The 20,357-nt window shown below is 39.0% G+C and overlaps 2 protein-coding genes across 2 annotated transcripts; one reads left to right on the top strand and one right to left on the bottom strand.

Moving 5' to 3' along the window:
* The first annotated feature begins 2,180 nt into the window (after positions 1-2,180).
* Positions 2,181-5,665, top strand: ahsg1 (alpha-2-HS-glycoprotein 1). The gene is made up of 7 exons (XM_053429949.1): positions 2,181-2,474; positions 2,928-3,038; positions 3,175-3,259; positions 3,612-3,781; positions 3,915-4,031; positions 4,846-4,923; positions 5,057-5,665. The coding sequence occupies exons 1-7, from the start codon at positions 2,277-2,279 to the stop codon at positions 5,528-5,530; spliced, it is 1,233 nt and encodes a 410-aa protein (XP_053285924.1). The 5' UTR covers positions 2,181-2,276; the 3' UTR covers positions 5,531-5,665.
* Positions 5,666-6,540: 875 nt separating this feature from the next.
* On the bottom strand, positions 6,541-18,986 carry sass6 (SAS-6 centriolar assembly protein). The gene is made up of 16 exons (XM_053429948.1): positions 18,645-18,986; positions 17,247-17,307; positions 17,084-17,163; positions 16,886-16,990; positions 16,442-16,610; positions 16,195-16,272; positions 15,692-15,811; positions 15,258-15,449; positions 14,395-14,589; positions 12,711-12,800; positions 12,192-12,371; positions 10,065-10,146; positions 8,975-9,084; positions 8,654-8,757; positions 7,867-7,958; positions 6,541-6,938 (listed from the first exon to the last, which is right to left on the bottom strand). The coding sequence occupies exons 1-16, from the start codon at positions 18,704-18,706 to the stop codon at positions 6,886-6,888; spliced, it is 1,773 nt and encodes a 590-aa protein (XP_053285923.1). The 5' UTR covers positions 18,707-18,986; the 3' UTR covers positions 6,541-6,885.
* Positions 18,987-20,357: the final 1,371 nt, after the last annotated feature.

Genomic DNA, 20,357 nt, shown 5'->3' with positions numbered 1-20,357 from the left:
TCAATGCATGTTCTTTTTTCCCATCTTTCATTTACAATTTTGTTAGGTTACAGTCTAGATTTAGACTCTTTAGTTGGCACAACTCGGGTGAGTGTAAAAGCAAAGTTTCATGGGTCAATGACTGGAGCAAGGTTTGTTAACAGGCAGACTAGGCAAAATACCAAAGGGGCAAGGGGTAGGTACAAATCTAAAGATGCAGACTGTGGAATATAAGTCAGAAAGAGCAGGCAGAGGGTATATATATATATATGCTTCACATTGAGAGAGGAATGAATGAATGAATAGATGATTTATATGTAGCCAGAAAATGACGTGGTCGATTCCTGGATAATTATTAAATGTGGGAGCCTGATTTGCACATCATCCCATTGCTGACTCTCTGTACATATTTATTTTTCAGTCACCTGGTATGACTCCTAACCTTGACATTATGATGTTGTCAGTATAATTTTCCTGACTAACATGTTCTGTTCTAGCCTTCCAACATTAGCAACGCTCGTGTTAAGATGCATTTATTCGTCCCAAACACATGCACAGTCATGCAAAGGCACACTCATGCAGGTAGGGAAATTTAATCTCTGCTTTTGACCCATCTGGTGCAGGACACACAGAGCAGTGAGCAGCCATGTACAGCGCTCGGGGAGCAGATGTTGGGGGAGTAAGGTGCCTTGCTCAGGGGCACTAGACAGGGTAGGGAGACTCTTGGATTTTTGGACAGATCAATCGAGGTTCGTCTTTTTGTTGTCTCTCCGTGGAGTTGAACCAGAGACGAACCAGAGACCTTTTCTGCCCATAGTCCAAGTTTCTGCCACTAGACCACCAATCGTCCAGTATTACTTTGTGTGATCTTTCTAAAAATCAGACAGATGCACAAAACATGCAGAAGAAAATAACCTCCTTGATGGAGACAATAAAATAAAGGCCCCAGATTTTAGTCTTTCCTGCACACTTCCATGAGTCACATGGGAAAAGTTCTGTATGGCAGAGAGGTTTTCTATCAGGTTAATATTAGGAAAGGACATTTTTTTATCAATAAATCAATCAAACGTTATTTGTAAAGCCCATATTCCCAAATCAAAATTTGTCTCATAGGGCTTTAACAAGGTGTGACATCCTCTGCCCTTAACCCTCAACAAGAATAAAGAAAAACTAGCAAAAGAACTATTAACAGGCCACAGTATATGAGGGATCCCTCTCCCAGGAAAGAAGTTCAATAGATGCTGCGTGAAACTGAACACAACAAAATTAACATTTTTACAGAATTTATTAGAAGAAACATTTTTTAACATAATTGAAGGTGTGTCAATGTTTAAAGTGTCTGATAGAAATGAAGGGAGCAGCAACGATAATTGAAATGTAAGAGTTATTGCTAGTAATGGTAGAATATTTGAGTAGACGTATTGTATATCAAGTAGTCTTGCTGTAATCATCCCGAACATGATTTTTCTCTAAACCTACAAAGAAGCATTGTAGCCTAAACCAACCTGAACTCAACCAAACTGCAACTGGAAACTGAAATTGTCCATGCGCTCTTCTCCATGACTCTTCATACCAACTCACCTGACTTCCTGAGGTCTTGAAAGCTAGAAAGTGACGTTCATTCAGCACCCGATGGTGGCAGATGCTTGGAACGCTCCCTGGTGTATGGCATATATTATAAGTGTCCATTGCAAATATATGTAGATTCTTTTCATCAAAAATGCCTCAGGTGATTAAAAAAGTGGGCAAAAAAAGACACATAGGGAAACATTTGATTTTTCATATAGGTGCAAATAGCTGAATAGTGGTCGTGATGGTGATGCATAGTTCTGTGATGAGTAATTATTGCTAAGTACAGACCAGGCGGATTTCATCTGACCAGCTTCTGCACCAATGCACAGAAAATGGTCAAAACGGCAGCTCGACGGCCGACATGACTCTCACTGGGTGTAGTAGTGCTCTTACAGTATGCAGTACAAGTGCAACATGAGAAGTTGTGAAGCTGTGAATGCATCTTATCAAGTAAAGTGCTTGTATAGTGGCAGGAAAAGGCCGAAGAGACTAACAGGGTGGTTACAAAACAAGCTGAGCTGCTCAGGTTAAAGTCTCTGTTTGTTCTTCTTGACAGTGCTGTGTTCTTGTCCTCATGCTCATGCTTCTGTCTCCTATCTCCCTCCAACCCCTTATCTCCCCCCTGTTTGCCACTCTCTCTGCCTCCCACTGGCTCTCGTTAATCTGTCCATGTCTATATAACATGCCTGGCTGCAGTGGTCAGTGCTGTCTCTCTCCTCTGCACCATGAAGGCATTAAATGTCCTGGTGCTGCTGGCCTCAGTGGTGCTGCTCTGCCGGGCTTCTCCAGTATTGGAGCCGGTGATGTGCAATGAGGATCACAGTGCTGCGGCGGCACGTATGGCAGTACATGACATCAACGAGCACCACAAACATGGCTACAAGTTCCGGCTCAGTGAGATCAAGGAGAACAAAATGGATAAGGTATTGGACGCAGAACAGGAGAACCATTTTCTTTAGGTTTGACATTGAGGTTGTGGTCCTGTGAAAATATTTAGTATTTAGATTTAACAACAAATTTACTGTCACACCAGCTCTGACTGTATTTTTGTCTTTTTAGGTTCCACATTGTAGATTCTATGTTAAATGTCTAAATAAGATGGGTAATTATTTATTAATTGTATACTGTAGCCCTACCTACAGGAATGGAGTGAGTAAAAAAAATGTGTGGGAGCCCATAAGGAGGTCTGGGGACAAATGTGTTTTTTGGACTTTCTGATGTTACTTGTCTAATGCATATTTTAATGATTATATTCCATTGGCTATTCATGAGAAGCACAATGTCTGAGTGGCGAGAATATGAGATTGGCCATTCTGTGGAGACATAAAAAGCTTAATTTACCTGAATAAGAATGATTTCCTCTCTGTTGTTTCCAGGTTGAGGAAGGATGTACCATTGAGCTACACTTGGACCTTCTGGAGACAAAGTGTCACTCTATCAGCCCCAAACACTTTGAGGACTGTGAGACCCGTCAAGAATCCTCGGGTGTAAATGATAAACCACTATTTATTTAAACTAGTTCCCCTTTATAAACCTTATGCTATTATCTTTAATCGAGGATCTTGACTATCTTCAAAAGACGCTTTGAGGTCTCTACAGTTTACTGTCTCTGTTTCCCTGCAGGCGGTGATGGCAAACTGCACCGTCATGATGGCTGTAAAAGATGGCAATGCTAATGTCACAAGATATGACTGTGACACGCGACAAGGTGGGCTTCTCTTCATAATTGTCCACTCCACTATGTCTTGATTCAAGTAGAATCAGAATAAAAAAGTATCTACTTTTAAGCTCTGTACTGATTGTTCCTAGAAATGTTATTTCTACATTGTTTTTCAAGTCTTGGTGACCACTCATACCCTTTGCAGTAGTTATTTCCATTCACCCTTTGACACACCCTCACTTTCTTTATGAAAAAGGTTACTTATTGCGTGAGCATATATAAAAACACAAACTTTCTCACTGTGAAACAATGCTGTGCAGTTATCATCATATTTCATCTCACAAACAAGTGAGAAAGTCGGTTGATTCACAACAAGAATTATTTGCGTGTGTGTATGTAGTGAGAACCAACAGGGAGATGAGCAGGATGTGCCCTGACTGTCCCACGCTGATCCCACTCAACAGCCATGAGGCTCTCACAGCTATTGAAAAAGCTGTGCACGAAGAGAACATTAACAGTACCAACGAGCACTTCTACGTCCTGCAGGAAGTGGGACGGGTGATGAGTGGGGTACAAAGATTTTCTACACACACACACATACGCTCACACACACACAGCAGACCTAGTCTAAACATAAGCACTACTTGCCAAACTTAATCAAACCCTGACCACTGACCTTTACTCTGACCTCCTCCTCTCTCAGTGGATGTCGTCGCAGGGGATGTATTACAGTTCTGAGTTCGTAATTGTGGAGACTCATTGCCCAATGGGATCCAGAATTGCCATTCAAGCATGCGACCCCCTCTGCCCTGACAGAGCCGTAAGTACAACTCTTACACACAGAGATTTTGGGAGGATGTACAGCCCCACACAGACAGTGCACTGAACTGATAAGAGAGCAGAATTCATGCAGACTTTAAACACAAGACACAAGGCGGTCTCAAGCATTTTAGGTCATTGATGACATCACAACTTCACAACTGCTCATTCACAATTTAATTGAAACAAATATTTAGACATACATACAAGAACTGGCTGGGAACATATGAAAGGAAAATAACCACATAAGCATAAATACTGTTCGTGAGGAAAACTCAATGTCTGTGTTTCTACCATATACAGTCTATGGTTTCTACATTACTTTCACATTTCTTTGTCCTTATGTTAATTGGGTGGGCGGCCTTAACTCAGTCTAAAACCTGATTGGTTAAAGTGGTGTGATCATGGGGTCTATTTCTTCTGTCTCTGCTTAAACTGTAGAATCGTTCGATTGAAATCTGAAAATTTTGTTTCTGATATTTTTACGCAGGGTTTGATTATTTCTGAAACTGAAGATCACCTGAAACTGCAGATCGCGTGGTTATCTGCAGATTACCACGCTACCACGCGATAAAATTACCATTTTATTTATTGTTGTTTTGTTCTTTTTTTATAAATATTTTTGGAGTTTTTTATTTATTTTTATATATCCATGTCCATGATCCCCACAGTGGTATGAAAGTCTTTAAGAGGAGCTATAGGCAGTGCCTTGTTTTCCAATATACAGTAGTAACAGTATGTCTTTGAGTTTGATGGTAAATATTTCGATCATTCTGTGTCCCATTCGTCTCATTGTCCCTCTCTTCCCTCTAAAGCGTCACGCTTTCTGCAGATCATTTTATACAAAAGGATCTGGGCTTCGGTCTGTTGACTGTGAATACTATCCTGCATTGGTGAGTCCATATTCTAAACATGAATGCTCCCCCAATCCTGTGGTGTGTCTTGTAAAACACCATGATCAGATATAACAGGTTATATATAGTTATATACACACCTCAACTAACTCTTGTTTGTTCTCCTGAACAGAACACAACTGCTCTCGGCCCGGGTGAGAAGGAGCCCCAGTGTCAATACCCTCATCTAATGCACCTTCCTCGTCCTGCTGGCCATCCTTCCCCCGCTGTTCATCATCCCTCAGCTGGGGGGGGCCGACCACCACCACCACCCCCACCCCATGCTCACGGTCATGGTCAGGGCCCTCCTTCCTTTGCTGGAAGTGGACCCCCACCCCATGCTCATGGTCATGGTCATGGTCCTCCTTCCTTTGCTGGAAGTGCACCCCCACCCCATGCTCATGGTCATGGTCAGGGCCCTCCTTCCTTTGCTGGCGGTCAAGGACCCCCACCCCATGCTAAAGGCCCAATTAACAGAGAAAGAGTGCTCCCCTTCTTCATCGGTCCCTGCAATGGATTCTTGGCTTACAGTGACCCAGCTCTCCATCCCATATGTCCCAAGCCTTTACCTGAACCCAGAAATATCCCAGAACTCGCGAGGCCCTGAAACACAAGCACAACACCAATTTACGACTGTTCAGAAGACTTCTCGAATTGTCTCTAACGCATACAAGAATGGTTTGAGTCCTAACATCTTACAGAACATGTTCAATAAAGTATCAAGGTCTGTCATTCAAACTTCTTCCAATGACCTGCTTCGTTTTGTAGAACACTACTCAAAATGCCTCAATTATTAACAGATATATACAGAGTGTGGGGTGTGAATCAGGATACTATAGCCACCACATAATCAGATTACATACATATATCTGTGGAATCTTTTATTTTATTGAAAATGATGTAATTACAGAATATATTTAGATACAAACATACAAATAAAAGGGAAAAAAAAAAATACTGATGAAGTCAAAACCCTGAGTGGACATTCAATCAAAAATTGGCAATAATCTCCTTCAAACTTGAGCTGAAGGTTGAAGGGTAGCCCAGTTGTTGACCAAGCACACATGACTAATGTGCACCCTGAATGGCAGGCAAAAGGTTCAGCAAATAAGAAATAGAAAACAAAGTTAATTCTTTAACATCCAACCTGGAATTATCCTGGTGGGCCCGATGGACAGTCCCACTAAGGCACAGAGGAGGGGGAGGGCTGGCAAAGGACCACTGAGGGAATTTGCTTTTCATATCTGTCATAAGGCAGACCACCTCAAATTTCTGGTAATATGCTGCATTATATTTTTTGGAATTTTATATTTGGCTAGTTGTTACACATTGACCCCCTTCAAAAGTAAATTACTTCCATTTTGCCACGTGTTTCACAAACAGGGTTTCCTGAGTTAATAAGTAGTTTCCATGTCATGATTGTTTTAGAGCTGTCAGTAGAGCTATATTATATTGCTAAGCCTTTTGCTAACACGTCTTTAAATGAAAGAGTAAGATGACAGAGCAATGAGAAGGTAAACTTTGAAACCAACCAATATTTCCACCTCACATATTTTTTTAATTTGATGAGGCTTAAAGAGAGAATACATCAATCAATGAAATTACTGTAAACATCAATGAGGATGGACATCTGTTTATTACACTTTATAACAGAAATACTACACAAATAAATTAAATACTCTTAATGCAAATAATGCTGTGTATGCGAAAGAAGAAAAATACATTCTTCAGGATCATTGGAATCGTCTTAACAGCATTTATCTGACCAACAAATGAGAAGACAGACATGTAGATCATTGGCAAATAAATTAAAACGTCAACAATAGCCACCAAAAAACAAGTTTATGTAGCACAGCAGGTCAGTTAAAGTTCTTTAAATGAGCTGAAGACAAACAATTGTTATGGTTTTGCTTCCACCTTGATTTGAAAGTCTTTCAGTCCTTGAATCTAGTAGTTCCTCCTTCAGGCAGAGAAGTAAGCAGAAGCTACAGGAGGCTTTGTTTGCTGAGTGAACTCTGAAAAGAACAATTTTAAGAAATGGAGGATTAATTTCAATTATCTAATTAATTCCTTTTATTTCCATAAAACTTAAAAATTTGCATTATACTACAAACTAAAAGGCTCGGTGTGTTTGTGTCGACACTTCGAAGATGCATGCGTGAGGTGCCATGAGGTGGCTATGACAGCAGACTGCAGCTTCCAGGGTCTGCTCAGACCAGGAGGAACCAACTGGCCTTCACTTGAGGTCTGACAGTACGTTGTTAAATATTGTTTTAACTCTGTACAACCACTCAGCTTTCAGAGTTCGATATCAAATGCATGAAGTCGTATGAAAAAAAACAGACTACACTAATCACTTAGTGCCTGGGTCAGACGACACAATGTCAGCAAGATTACAGCTCAACCCAGAAAAAATACAGTGTCGGGTAAGGTCAGAAATGATCAGTAAGCATCGTAGCATAGCTGACAGCGCACAGGCAGAAGATTTAAAACTGCACTGAGATACTAACACGTGAAGTGAAAGTAAAATGATAATGGAACTATGAAACCAAGTAGAGGTTTAATCATCGACACCAAGTTTGTTTAGATTTTTGTCAATGGAAGTCTTTTCCACACATGTTGTAAAAGACAGCAAACTGTTTCTGGGGAGCAATGTGCTTGTCTGTTATGTCACAGCGAAGATTCATAATTCAATTATCACCTGCTTGACACAGTGAGCATCTTGAACAGAATATTGTGCAATAGAAATTGTACCAGCATCAATGGCCTCAAACTATCAATACTGACATTAGAAATCAGTCACCTGAATCCAGTATTTATTGTGTATGCCGAATATTCTGTAACTTAGTCAATTGAGTACTCTAATTCAATTCAATTTGTATTTTCCAAATCATAATATGCATTGTCTCAAGGTACTTTACATATTTAGCTGATGAGTTTTACCTCTGTGGAGCAGGTTAGATGACAGACCGTAGATTGGGATGCTGTCATCTCTCCTCTCAAAGTACTTTGAATCCAGACCTGGGTAGTCACCACTGAGGAGAAAAACATATGCACTTGAGGAACACTAAGTCACACTTCCAGCCTTAACGCTTAAAAACTAAACAGTAGTGGCATTGCTAAGTCCTCTTTACACTGAAGGATTTTATTTCTTACATTGAGCCAACCTACACAGCCCGACCCACAAAAAAATATCATAATGCACAATCGATCTGATTGCAATTTTTGAGACAAACAAAAAACAAGGATACAACCGAGGGAAAAATGTTGTCGGTGAACCCTATTATAAAACCACAATTGAAAATTGGTGAGCTAAGACAGGCCAGGTGAATAAAAAAAGTGTAGTCTGAATGTGAAAAGAGGTGTGTATTAGATGTTGGTTACTTTATGTTGCAGAAATGCAGATCACGGCCAGTCAGAGAATCAGAGGACCTGCAACCTCTGTGTGACAGAGACAATGCTTCTCTATTACAAACCATTCTGTCAGGGGATAGGGGAAAGCTTCTTTTTAGTGGGCAACCCTCTTCATATCCTAAACCATGACCACCCCAATCTAATATATTGTATGCCTGTCAACACAGAAGGCATTGCATGTTATTTAAAGCAGTCCTTTTCATTTTTTTGAGCCGTTTTAACTGATATTAGCCAAATATCTAAAAAAGCTAACCTGATCGATTAATTACTGCTCATACATCACCAGCTCTTGGTCTGAAAGATCATTCAAACTCACATCTGTCTGCTGGCTGGCTGCACTGCTCGCTGTTCAGCAGGGGTGACATCCACCGTCTTCCCAGGACATATAACCGGTTTGACAGTTTGAGGATAAAACTGAGCCTGAAAAAAATACAATGATGCCTTTAACTGGTTTCAGCGTTAAATTATACAAATAAAAACTTAATACAAATATAAAACATCATTAATATATCAAGATTTACTGTTTTATCTGATTTGTATGATAACATGGTGATTGTATGCTTTAAACTGTGAGCAAGTGGAAGGTACAAAGCCAACAAAGAATTTATTGTCCTGTGACACAGCTAGAACGTCCTACCCTTAGTCCAGGGGTTGTGGATAAAACTGAAGGATTCCCCACACATTGCGGAGGCTGTGGATTTCTGGACAGATGCTTTTCATTCAGCTGCTTGTTCAGCCAATTTATAACTGTAGAAAAAGAGAAATGATACAGAGATGAGTGAAACAAAACTGACATGACACACCTTGAACCTCATTCCTCAACATTCAAATGTAATGATCTGAGCTTGTGATAGACCCTCTTCAAACTGTCCCTTTGGTTTGGTGACAATAAGACACAATTTTTTCTTATTTATTTTCTGTATGTTTTCCAGTTCTTTTTCCATTTCACTTTAATTTAGAAATTCAGTTATTTTTAATTATGTACTTTTCATAGTTGTTTTTAAACTTCTTAACTTTGAAGTCTCAATAATGGATTATTTTATTTGTACATTCTTAATATAATTCCTCTTTTTACTGACCATTAAGTTTAGTTTTTTTTTTTAACCCTAGAACACTAACGTCGGGTGTTTTTTACCCGAGCGAGTGTGCTCATGGGATTTTCATTGTGTTGCTGCTGTCTGAGTGGTGTGGGTACTTGGGCAGCTTCATGCTGCTCACTGACGTCATAGAAGGTCGGCTAGTTTCCCTGCTCACATCCCGGTTTTTTTTTTTTTTTTCCCCCCATAGGCACGTGTTCGGATGATTATCACCCAACGTTAGTGTTAGAGAGGGTACATTTTTGGGGATAATATGATATATATATGTTGTAAATGATGCAGGGAGACTGTGCCTTCACCCGACATGTCCCAGGAACAGCTGGACCGAAGAACATGGGAATTTTTCTTTAACGACCCCCTAATTGTTTTACTAATTTTAGAGCCTTTTTATAGGGTCCCCCCCAAGATACCTTTTTTTTTCTTTGTTTTATGAGATGCTGTATCATGAAAAATAAAAGAAGTATTTTTTAATCTGGTATATTATATGGGGTAAAATTTACCCAATGTTAGTGATGGTATTACTTATTGTACGTTAGTGTTCTGGGTCTAAGAAGTTAACTTGTGTAAACATTTTCAGACAATTGTTATTCCAAGCAGAAGTTTGACTTATGTTATAACAAGCATCCTTACCATTCTCATTAGTTTTCAACACTTCGCTGCTTTCATTTAGCTTCTGTACTGTCAGCTCCAACTGCTCCTTCAGTTTTGACACCTGTAAAATACATAGACTATTGTTATCAAATTCATTCAAATCAGTGTCATTTCTTTTAACTGGACTAGTTCACAACAAGTTATTCTATGAAGAGGATAACTTACAGTATAGTGATGAATTAATACAAAGATTGTACTAACAGAAGACAAATTTCTCTCTCTTGGTTTCTGATTTTCACAACACAGGACAGATGTGTAAGTATATAACTAACACTTAGTATGAAACTAACACTTTTAGTAGCACTTAAATGGCACTTACTTATAGCACTTTGTAGTTTTGTTTTAAATTGAAGAAATTGTACTTTCCTGATTCTTGTTGTTCTGGGTCTGTACCCTCGGGGTTGATGCACTTATTGTAAGTCGCTTTGGATAAAAGCGTCAGCTAAATGTAATGTAATGTAATGTTTGTTTTTCCTGCTACGAATTCAGTGTAACTTTAATTAGACTAGACAAGCCAGACAAATTTTTCCCACTAGTCATTGTGGACCAGTGTTAATTTTGGCAGCTATTTTTGATTTAGTCTTAGTCTTATGACGAAAATGCATATTAGTTTTAGTCAAATTTAGTCATTTTTATCCTTCTTAGTTTTAGTCTAGTTTTAGTCGAAGAAAACTAATTACATTTTAGTCTAGTTTTAGTCACAGTTAATAGCCACATTAAACTCCTTATTTTCCCTTCCCCGGCCCAGGGACCCTGTGTTGTGTCTAAAACTGCAAAATAGTCTAGCTTGCAGTACTTAGGTTGTCCATTAGATATCCCTACCAGCATAGGTCTATAGAAGGGGTCGGCAACCTTTACTTTCAAAAGAGTAATTTTGCCCCCTCTTCCCCCAAATAAAATTTGTCTGGAGCCGCAAAACATATTTGATAACAAAGCTAATAAAGTTTAATATAAAGTTATACTATACTAAATTATAGTTTGTTGCATTTAGGAAATTATAGAACGACAATAAAGAAAACTCTTGACATTTTATTGCTATTTGTACCTGTTACAACAAAGGAAAACACAGAACACTTATGAAGAGAAGAAAATACACAGGCAAGTGTAGGCCTACTTTGAAATAAATTAAACACAGAACTTTGTAGGGCTATTTAAATAAGAAGTACCCTATTTTGAAATAAATAAAAACATATAGCTGCAGCCTAATAGCTTAAAAATATATATTTAGTTTTAAATGTGAAAACAAAAAGTGAGAGCAGGTTAGACTGGAGGCGGACACAGAAACTGAAGCTCGGTACAAACCACCTGCAGCTTCTGCTCTGATCAAGAAGCTGCTGCGCTGATCTCTGATCAGCTGAGACCAGAGAAACTCTGTTTTTTCACTGTTTCCACTGTTAAGAAGCAGCTTCACATGGACGAGCTCAGATCTTGTGTCTCTGAGCGAGTGAGCGGGCGGGGGCGGAGCCTCGGGACCGGTGCGCTATCTGGGGCGCACACATACACACAGACACACTCACTCGCCCGCTCCTGATACTTCATGACGGCCTGATACGATGATGTTTAAATAAATTATTGTGACTTAGTCAGCCACCAACATTTTCGTCTCGTCTCGTCAACGAAAGTTAAAACAGATTTAGTCATAGTTTTTATTTTCAAAGATCCGTTTTCGTTACGTCTTCGTCTCGTCTTCGTCATGGAAAAAAGATAGTTAACGAATATTTTTCGTCATCGTTTTCGTCAACGAAATTAACACTGTTGTGGACTGAAAATGTTCTTATTATATAAAATATCTCTAGAGTTTTGCTTGAGTCACTAAGCCCTTCTCTCACTGACCCTCTCAAAAACCCACAGACCCATGCGTCGTAGTCGGAATGGCCAGCTGGAGGACTGGATGAAATACCACCAGTGCTAAAAAAAAAAAAAATCATAAAGTTTTCACGGTAGGCCTTCCCTTGTCCCGCTCTGTACAGTTGGCTCAGCCCCGAAAAGCAAATGTTAGATTTTTGATACTTCGCAAAATAAACATAATCTGACTTTGACCTCACACGTTGGCTTGGAGCTAATCCAATAGCAATTCAAATTGCTTTTCATGATTTGATGACATACCTGCTCGTCCTTGGTGATGACCTGCTGCTGGGCGCTCTGTAGATCTTTCTCGACATTCTGAAGTTTCTCAGATGTGTCCTGCAGGAGCTTCTCCTGTGACACGGTCACAGTGTTTTTGACTTTTATTTTTCCAACAAGGCCTCGAACCTCCCCCTGCAGCTTCTTAATGATACCATTCGCCTGGATAAGAATAATAAAATAAATAAAAGGTGGAACTGGACCATATTCAAACATTAGGCACAGCCCAATACTTAGTTAGCCTATATCAATTAAACTAGTTTAAAGGACAGAAACACCTATCTAATGCAACTGAGTTTAGCAGCATTAAAAATGTCATCCTCACTTTATGAAAAGTCTAAACCTGGTTCATGGATCATACAGGACACAGGAACACCTCAGAGTGTTGGTCTACGATTGTAATGTGAGCTCATAAAGAGATAATAAATGATCTCATCATGTGTTCAGTTTTGGTGTTAAATTACACCAGCAGATGGACACACTGCATGCAGCCTCACAAACCTTTATAAGCTCCTCAGATAGTGTTTTCACCGTTGATTCAAATTTTTTCATCTGAAGTTCTTTATTTTCAGCATTTTCTTCTACTGATTCCTAAGAACAGAAAACGAAACAGGAATAAATGCGGATTTTGAATGGGACTATTTTCAGCTGTGGATGAATTCATTATAAGTACACTAATGATTTTGTGCAGTAAAGGGCATTTGTGAGATTGATTCGAACTAAGCTACAGAATGTGTTCATGGTTATACAGTAAGTCACATAATGCATTAGTGCGATTGATGAGCTTTTACTCATTTGTGGACTATGCCATAGAGGAATAAGATATACAATAATTGGCTTTGGATATATATTAGAAGTAGTGCTGTCAAACGATTAAAATATTTAATCACGATTAATCGCATTTATGTCATAGTTAACTCAATTAATCACAAATTTGTATCTATTCTAAATGTCCCTTCATTTTTTTTTTTTTTCATTTTAATGCTCTTATCAACATGGAAAAGTGAATTGGCTTGCTTTATGCAAATGTTTTATTTGATTGAAAAACAACATTGCCAAACAGGGCGGTACAAAAAATAAAATTATAAAGTGCACATTTCAGGTAAACAAGGACTCAGCCTATAGTGCAGTTAAACCTTGGCTTAATATTTTCTTTTTTTCAAGTTTGCTCTGAACATAGCAGTCAGGCCTCTTATTTCAGAAACAATGAACTGTAACAGTTAGGTTACCAATAAAAGGTAAGCCTAATACTTCTTTGCTTTCAGCCAACTACTCAAACAGACAAGGAACAAAATAACAAACAAACAAAACACACAGGCAAGTGTCGGCCTACTTTGAAATAAATTAAAACACAGAACTTTGTTCTCCCCATATTTGTGGAAAATGTATGAAATAAGAAGTACCCTATTTTGAAATAAATAAAAACATATAGCTGCAGCCTAATAGCTTAAAAATATATATTTTGGTTGGCGAAATATTGAAACAAAGCGAGAGCAGGTCAGACTGGAGGCGAACACAAATACTGAAGCTCGCTAGAAACCAACTGCAGCTTCTGCTCTGATCAAGAAGCTGAGGCGCTGATCTCTGAGCAGCTGAGACCAGAGAAACTCTGTGTTTTCACTGTTTCCATAGTTAAGAAGCAGTCAGTCACTGAGCGGCTGCTTCATGCTCTGATCTCACTGTGTCTCTCTGAGCGAGTGAGCAGTGAGAGTTGGCAGCTCTGCGTTACTCTCTCGAGAAAAAAATTAACGTCGTTAAAATGGGTTTGCGTTTAAGTCGTTAATAACGCGTTTAACTGACAGCACTAATTAGAGGCCAATATTTTATTGGTTGATAATTAGTTAATGTGATTGTTAGTTGAATTTCATTGCTTCTGAATGGTTATCTTTGGCTTGGTTTCCCCTCTTTTCTCTCGTCTGCAGTCAGTGTCAATGCTCATTTAAATGAAGGCACAGACATGCATTATTATACTAATAGTGAACGGTTTTCAACAAGTTTAAAACAGACACTAATTGGAGGTGACGCTTATCTAAACTTTCAGACCTGGTATTAACGTTTTTATGTGTCTTTAGAACTGTTATTAAAGTGTCTCAGGTGACGTGATAGTAGTAGGTTGTCTGTCTGGCATAGGATCTTGAAATATTATAAAGTATACAGTAAAGTGGGCTGTGAATGCATTTCCTACCTTCTGCTGCTGAGTGGCTTCCAGCACCTCTTTTGTGCGGCGCATCAGCTGATCCTTATCTTTGACCTCCTGGTCTAGAACAGCCACTCTCATCTGCAGCTGGTTCACTAAACGCTCTTTCTCATGGACCTCTGTACCCAGAGTGCTGTTCTCTCTCCTCAGCGACAGAACCTGCTGCTTTGAGCGCTGGCACTCCTACAGAAGTAACACACATAGGAGCAGGAACACAATCCCACAAGTCAAATAAACACTGCAACAGACATGGGGATATCAAGAGAACTAATACTTTGCTATCCAGTCGATGCCAAAATTCGATTGCTCCATATATCAGCAACAGTGGACATGTTCATTCTAGGCTATATGAGATTATAGTCTAAGTTTCTCTCTGTAAAATATTTTTCTGATAAGAGAATATTTCGATTTTGAACAAGAAAAAAGGAGTAGGATTTTATCTTTCTTGGTATAGGCATCTGATTTTTAAATGCACTATGGTGATAAATCGGCCAATCAGCCTTGGGAGGTAGGTGCTTTTAGAGTGATTCTAGTTGTTAGGGTTAGTTCATGAATATTTGTTTTCCAACTCAGTAGTGTAGCACCTATTTGAGGCATGCGATAGAAACTTGACTAATAAGGGACAGACTGCCCCTTACTGACAAAACCCGATTATGAAACAGATGTTGGTGTCCACGGCATCGTTTGTAACGAGTCCCCAGAATGTCCGAAGGAGCCGACATGAGAAGACAGAAGGATATCCGGGGTGAGTGGGCGTGTTCAACATGCGACAGATACAAAAAAAGGAAGAAAGATATACAAATATCTCAGGATGAAAAGTCATCCCTCATATGGATTCCTTGTTCACTTACCTCTTCTGCTCCGACTAGTTTAATCTTCAGGTCTCTGATGGAAGACTCGTTCTTGTATTTCCTCTCTGTCAGTTCTCTGCAGGAGGCCTCCAGCTCTGTCACTCTGCTGTGAAGCTGCTGGCTACTCTTTTTGTGAGAGCTCTCCAAGTCCTGACGGAGCTGCTCAATCTGCTGCTGAAGCCTGCTTTGCAACTGAAAAATATCAAGAACCAATACCAAATAAATACAGTGTCTAAGAACCCTATAATCCACGTCTGTGCCATTGATCAACTTGGTATATTTCACATAAATGGCTGCTTCAGAGAAAAACCTGCAACTGCATATACGGTGATAAAAAAATTATTCAGTTAAATCCCTATGTGATGTCTTTCATTGACTTTTAGATTATCTCTGTTGTGGAGCAAGCCTCAGAAAAAAATAAATAGGGATCTTACCTCCACAGCCTTCTCTCTCTCCAACTGTAACTCCTGAGAATGACGGTTGGACAGAGAGCTGCTCTGACATGTCCACTCAGAACGCAGTTTGTCCAACTCTTTAGACTTCTCAGATAGAGTCTATGAGAGAAATTCAGACATGTTAGGATAGCTAGTGTTTGGTTTTCACCTTTTACCATGTTTCTAATTTATGAAAGTGAAAACTAAATGGCAATGGCAATGAAAGTACTGAAATTTGTGTCCAAACATGATTAGTAACCAAAGTAGCTAAAAATGAGAACTTGTTGGATTACTTTCGAACAGAAGAGCAGACTGATATGAAGTCAAAATCTAATACAGTCAACATCCCCTTGATTATTGCACCAAATCTAGAACTTTATATAAGCAAATCACTGATTTGAATATCACAGCACAGGATAGACCCTGAGGAAAAGTAGAGTTACCATTGTAACAATGCTACATTCAACTTAAGTATTTAAACACCACATTCAATGACAGCACACCTGTTGAGCATAACTCAGTTGTCTGGACAGATCGTCTTCAGTCTTCTTAAGCTTTGTCTCCAGGGCCTGCTTTTCTACCTGAAAGATTTCGGTGACAAGGCCTTATAAACATCACATGGTGGAAAAAAATATGCCTCAAATTGTGTCCCGAATCTTTGTTCACATTTAATACTCTGTACAAGGGGACTACGGAAATTTCAAAATGCCAGACAGTATTATGAGGATGAATTATGTTGAATGAGCAAACCTTCAGAGATGAGAGACGCACTGCCAGATAGTCCTTAATCTCCTTGTCAGAACCTTGAACAAGGTGTAAGGACAAGTGATTCAGGTGTTTGAATGCGTTTGTCTCAACAACACTGAAGTTAGCAGGGCCTTCAAGCATTGAAGACTGACATGACAAGTGCAGGAGAAACCTGTGGAAAAGACAATAAACGGTCATTAAGTGTCTGTTGTTGTTTTAGTGAAGTATATTATATTGAAAGGTGTCTAATATTTTTCCAACCACTGGATTAATGTTAAGATGAGAAACCATACGCATGTCAAGTTCTCTTCAGCAACCAGTTACAAAACATCAATCTGAGTCAGATAGTCACAGTATTATTTGCATAAAAAAAAAAATGTTGAATCTAGATCTAAACTGATTTAGTTGAACAATGTAATACTGTGTGTCATTTGCATTACATCGTACCTTGGATTCTCTGACTCTTGCTCAGAATAGCACAGGTTTAGCAGGTCGATAAACTTCTGAGGAAATGATGCAAAGTCGATCAGTAGCCCCTGCTGGACTTTCAGACTACTCCGACAATGACAAAGAAAGAAATCATCAGTGAACGTTGCTCACGACATCCTACATTCAAACACTGAGCTTATACAAGTAAATATTTACCTTTGAAAATCTTCTTCTGATATAGAGAGGTTGAAGAGAAAATATGGATCCAGATCATCTGTTAGTCTTACAAGAAGATCCTAACAGAAACAAGAGCAACAGGTCAGTCACCAGGAAGACGTCTCATCTTCATTTCGATTATTTTCACAAAAATCCTACTCACCCGTTTGTGCACTGGACTTGTTGTCAACTGAAGATTGATGATTACACGAATATTTGCTTTCCTGCAAAATTAAACTATTAAACCTCTTAAAACACTATGTATGCAACTACCATCAAACCCCCCCATTGTAACTTTCATAATCTTGATTGTGCTATGGTGATTGATAGTACTGGCCAGTAAATAAATTAATAAATAAAGTAACATTTATATAATGTGACATGGCAGAAAACAAAGAAATGACTTTTCTGACAATAATTGATTCAAACATAGATGGGCAGTTTTGATAATAATTGGGCAGATACTTTTCTCTATATTTAATTCAAACAAATGTGATATTCCTCTCCCACTACTGCAATCTGTTTTACATTATATAATTATGAATGGACATCACAAGATCAGACCAATTGACACAGTACTTTACAAGTGCAAATCACTAACAATAATATAATCGGTCACATTTACGTTACAACTAAATTGATCTGTCACAACTGACAAACTGTCATCTCACATTTGTCAAACTTAAATGTTGCAAGATACATCCTGAGTAGGGGAGTAACAATCAGTCCAAGACCCAAACCCATTTCGTTTAGGGCTCTATAGCCATCGAAAGATAATTTTTTTAAACTATGGAGTAGTCCGAATGCCTTGCGTAGTCTGAATGCCTTGCGAATCACCGGCCAGGTGGGAGAAAGATCCAATTTTTTTTATTTTCTTTAATAAGGATTTCAAAATTACGATAATGATTGTTATATCTTAGTTTAATATTAATTCAATGTATTATTGCATTCTTCACCCAACCCTCGATCGGCATTGTTGTGAGTGGATAATGAGCTTAATTTATTTGGTGAACTATCCCTTTATGCAATGGTTAAGTTCATATATTGTCTTATTTGGTTTTGCGGGTGTGTATATTACCCAATTTAATCTAGTCTCTAGTTTATTGTCCTTCATCTTGATACAAGATTATGGATGTTAATATCATGGTTTAATCTTATCTACAGTTTCATCGCAGTTTGTCACTGTACCCATCTTCTGTTATTGATAAAGTTTGCCTAAAAGGGCCTAGTGGATATTCTCTTCTGCGCCACATCGCTCAGTGACACCATAACGTTGTCAGTCGGGATCAGTGAATAGTGGTTAGAAATGGACAAACCGAAAATGAGTTCAGATAATCAACATGTTCGACGAGACTGCGGTGAACTGTCTGGTTGAATGTGTGAGAACACTGGAACAGTAATGAAAAGTTACTCTATTTTGTCCATTGTTTCTACTGGCTCCATCCTTCAAGCCTCTCCTGTCATTGTGTACATCAACATTCTGTCTCTGAATATACGAATTGTTTGTTTCTCACATGAACACAGCAGAGAGGCAGTTGAACATCTCTCTGGGATAGCTTACCTTTCCTCGCAGTCCCTGCACCTCACGTTAACCTGTAACACTTTGCTGAAGAGTTCCTCCATGTCGGTGTTATTAGTTTAGTCTTTCACTGGGGTGGTTCAACAAACAGCGGTAAACGTTAAAGACACATTTAGGAAGCGAGGCAGCTAGAGCTATGACAGGCAACTACAGCTAACATCCGACAGCTAACGCTAATGACAGGCGGGTCAAGCTAAAAGGAGGCGGTGGTCTCCATCACACGGAGTCTGCAAGGCTTGATTGTTTTTCTCTGAGATTGGATTTGGCGCCTTTCACCCGCCAAGCGAACCGACCTGGAAACGGAACCTGAATTATCTTCTTCATCCGGACGATGACGGTGAAAGTCAAAGCGTTCCATCCCCACCTAGTGACTGGGAGTATAACATGTAAAATTGTGACACATTCAGGTCCCTATAACAAAAAAACACACGCGCACACACACACGTAATTGATATGGAGATACAGAGGTGATTTAATGAAGACAGATGTGACTAAGTCTAACTGGGTGGTTGTGTGAGTTTAAGAAATAATAGTTAAATCGAACCTTTTTTTTAAATACTTAACCTGAGTGTGAAAGCCTGCATGCACGTGGACATTTTTACTCAACTAATTTGTAAAAAAAAATCTAATACAAAGGAGCAATAAAAAAAGCTATAAAGACATTAACGGAGGGAGAACATTTTTCATTTAAAGCTTCATTAATTTATTCATTCTTATTGGCTGAACCAGACTGAGCACAGGCTTCTCAGTTATGTTATGTTGGTTCTGCTGCTGGGATTGAAATATTCCCCTCATTCACCACAGAGTTAGTTAATATAATTCATAAATCAATTTTACATTGGAAATGTCTCAACAGCAGTGGACTCTTGAAGATTTTAACCCTTTGTTGACTGTTGTACCAACCACCAACATCTATAAAAAGGGTTATCTCAAGACATGTAAAGAGATATACTAATGCATTTTACTGTATCAGCAGTAGTAGATAAGCATGATAATTTATATTGTTTGGTTACATTGAGTTTAAATCAAAGGCAACTGTGCGGTTGGTGAGCAGTTTTCATGTCAGAAAAGAAGAACAACTGAAAGCATTGAGTGCATGAAGAAAATGAACCAAAAGTTGTGTTTAAAAAGATACACAGTTAAAAAACTATGTGTTCATCCTTACTGACAAGGACACTGAACGGGAACTCAAAGAATCAAATTCAAATTTGCCAGGAATTAACTATTTGACTGACCTGCTCATGTGAGTGGGGGAAATTGAAGTCCATCACTTTGAACCATCAAATATTATAAATAATAATTAAAAAAATAATGAATGGTTGACCAACAAAGAGTGAAGAAAATGGGGGAAACATAAACTGAAATGCTGCTCACTACACAGCTGTACAAGCCACCCAGCTGCACAGGGCTGGCTCTCTGGTGGAATGCAGGGGTTGCAGTCACAGTTCTCTGCCATGACCTTGGGATGTTGCTTGTGTCCTTATTCTTTTTCTCTGTGACGCCACTTGGAAACAGGGTCTTCATTCATTCATTCTGAATGTGTCCTTGGACAAGACACCGAGCCCCAATTTGCCCCTAGGATGTACCAGGAGTGTGTGAGCATAAATGCTTTTGTATGTGTGTGAATGGGTGAATTTGATCTCAATAAGTCCATGACACAAAATAGACAGAGGAGGACTAACCTAATTCACATGT

Source organism: Pleuronectes platessa, chromosome 9 (assembly GCF_947347685.1).
Source record: "Pleuronectes platessa chromosome 9, fPlePla1.1, whole genome shotgun sequence".
Taxonomy (NCBI): Eukaryota; Metazoa; Chordata; class Actinopteri; order Pleuronectiformes; family Pleuronectidae; genus Pleuronectes; species Pleuronectes platessa.
The sequence above is the reverse complement of the archived record's forward strand: the minus strand, read 5'-3'. Positions and strand labels throughout refer to the sequence as shown.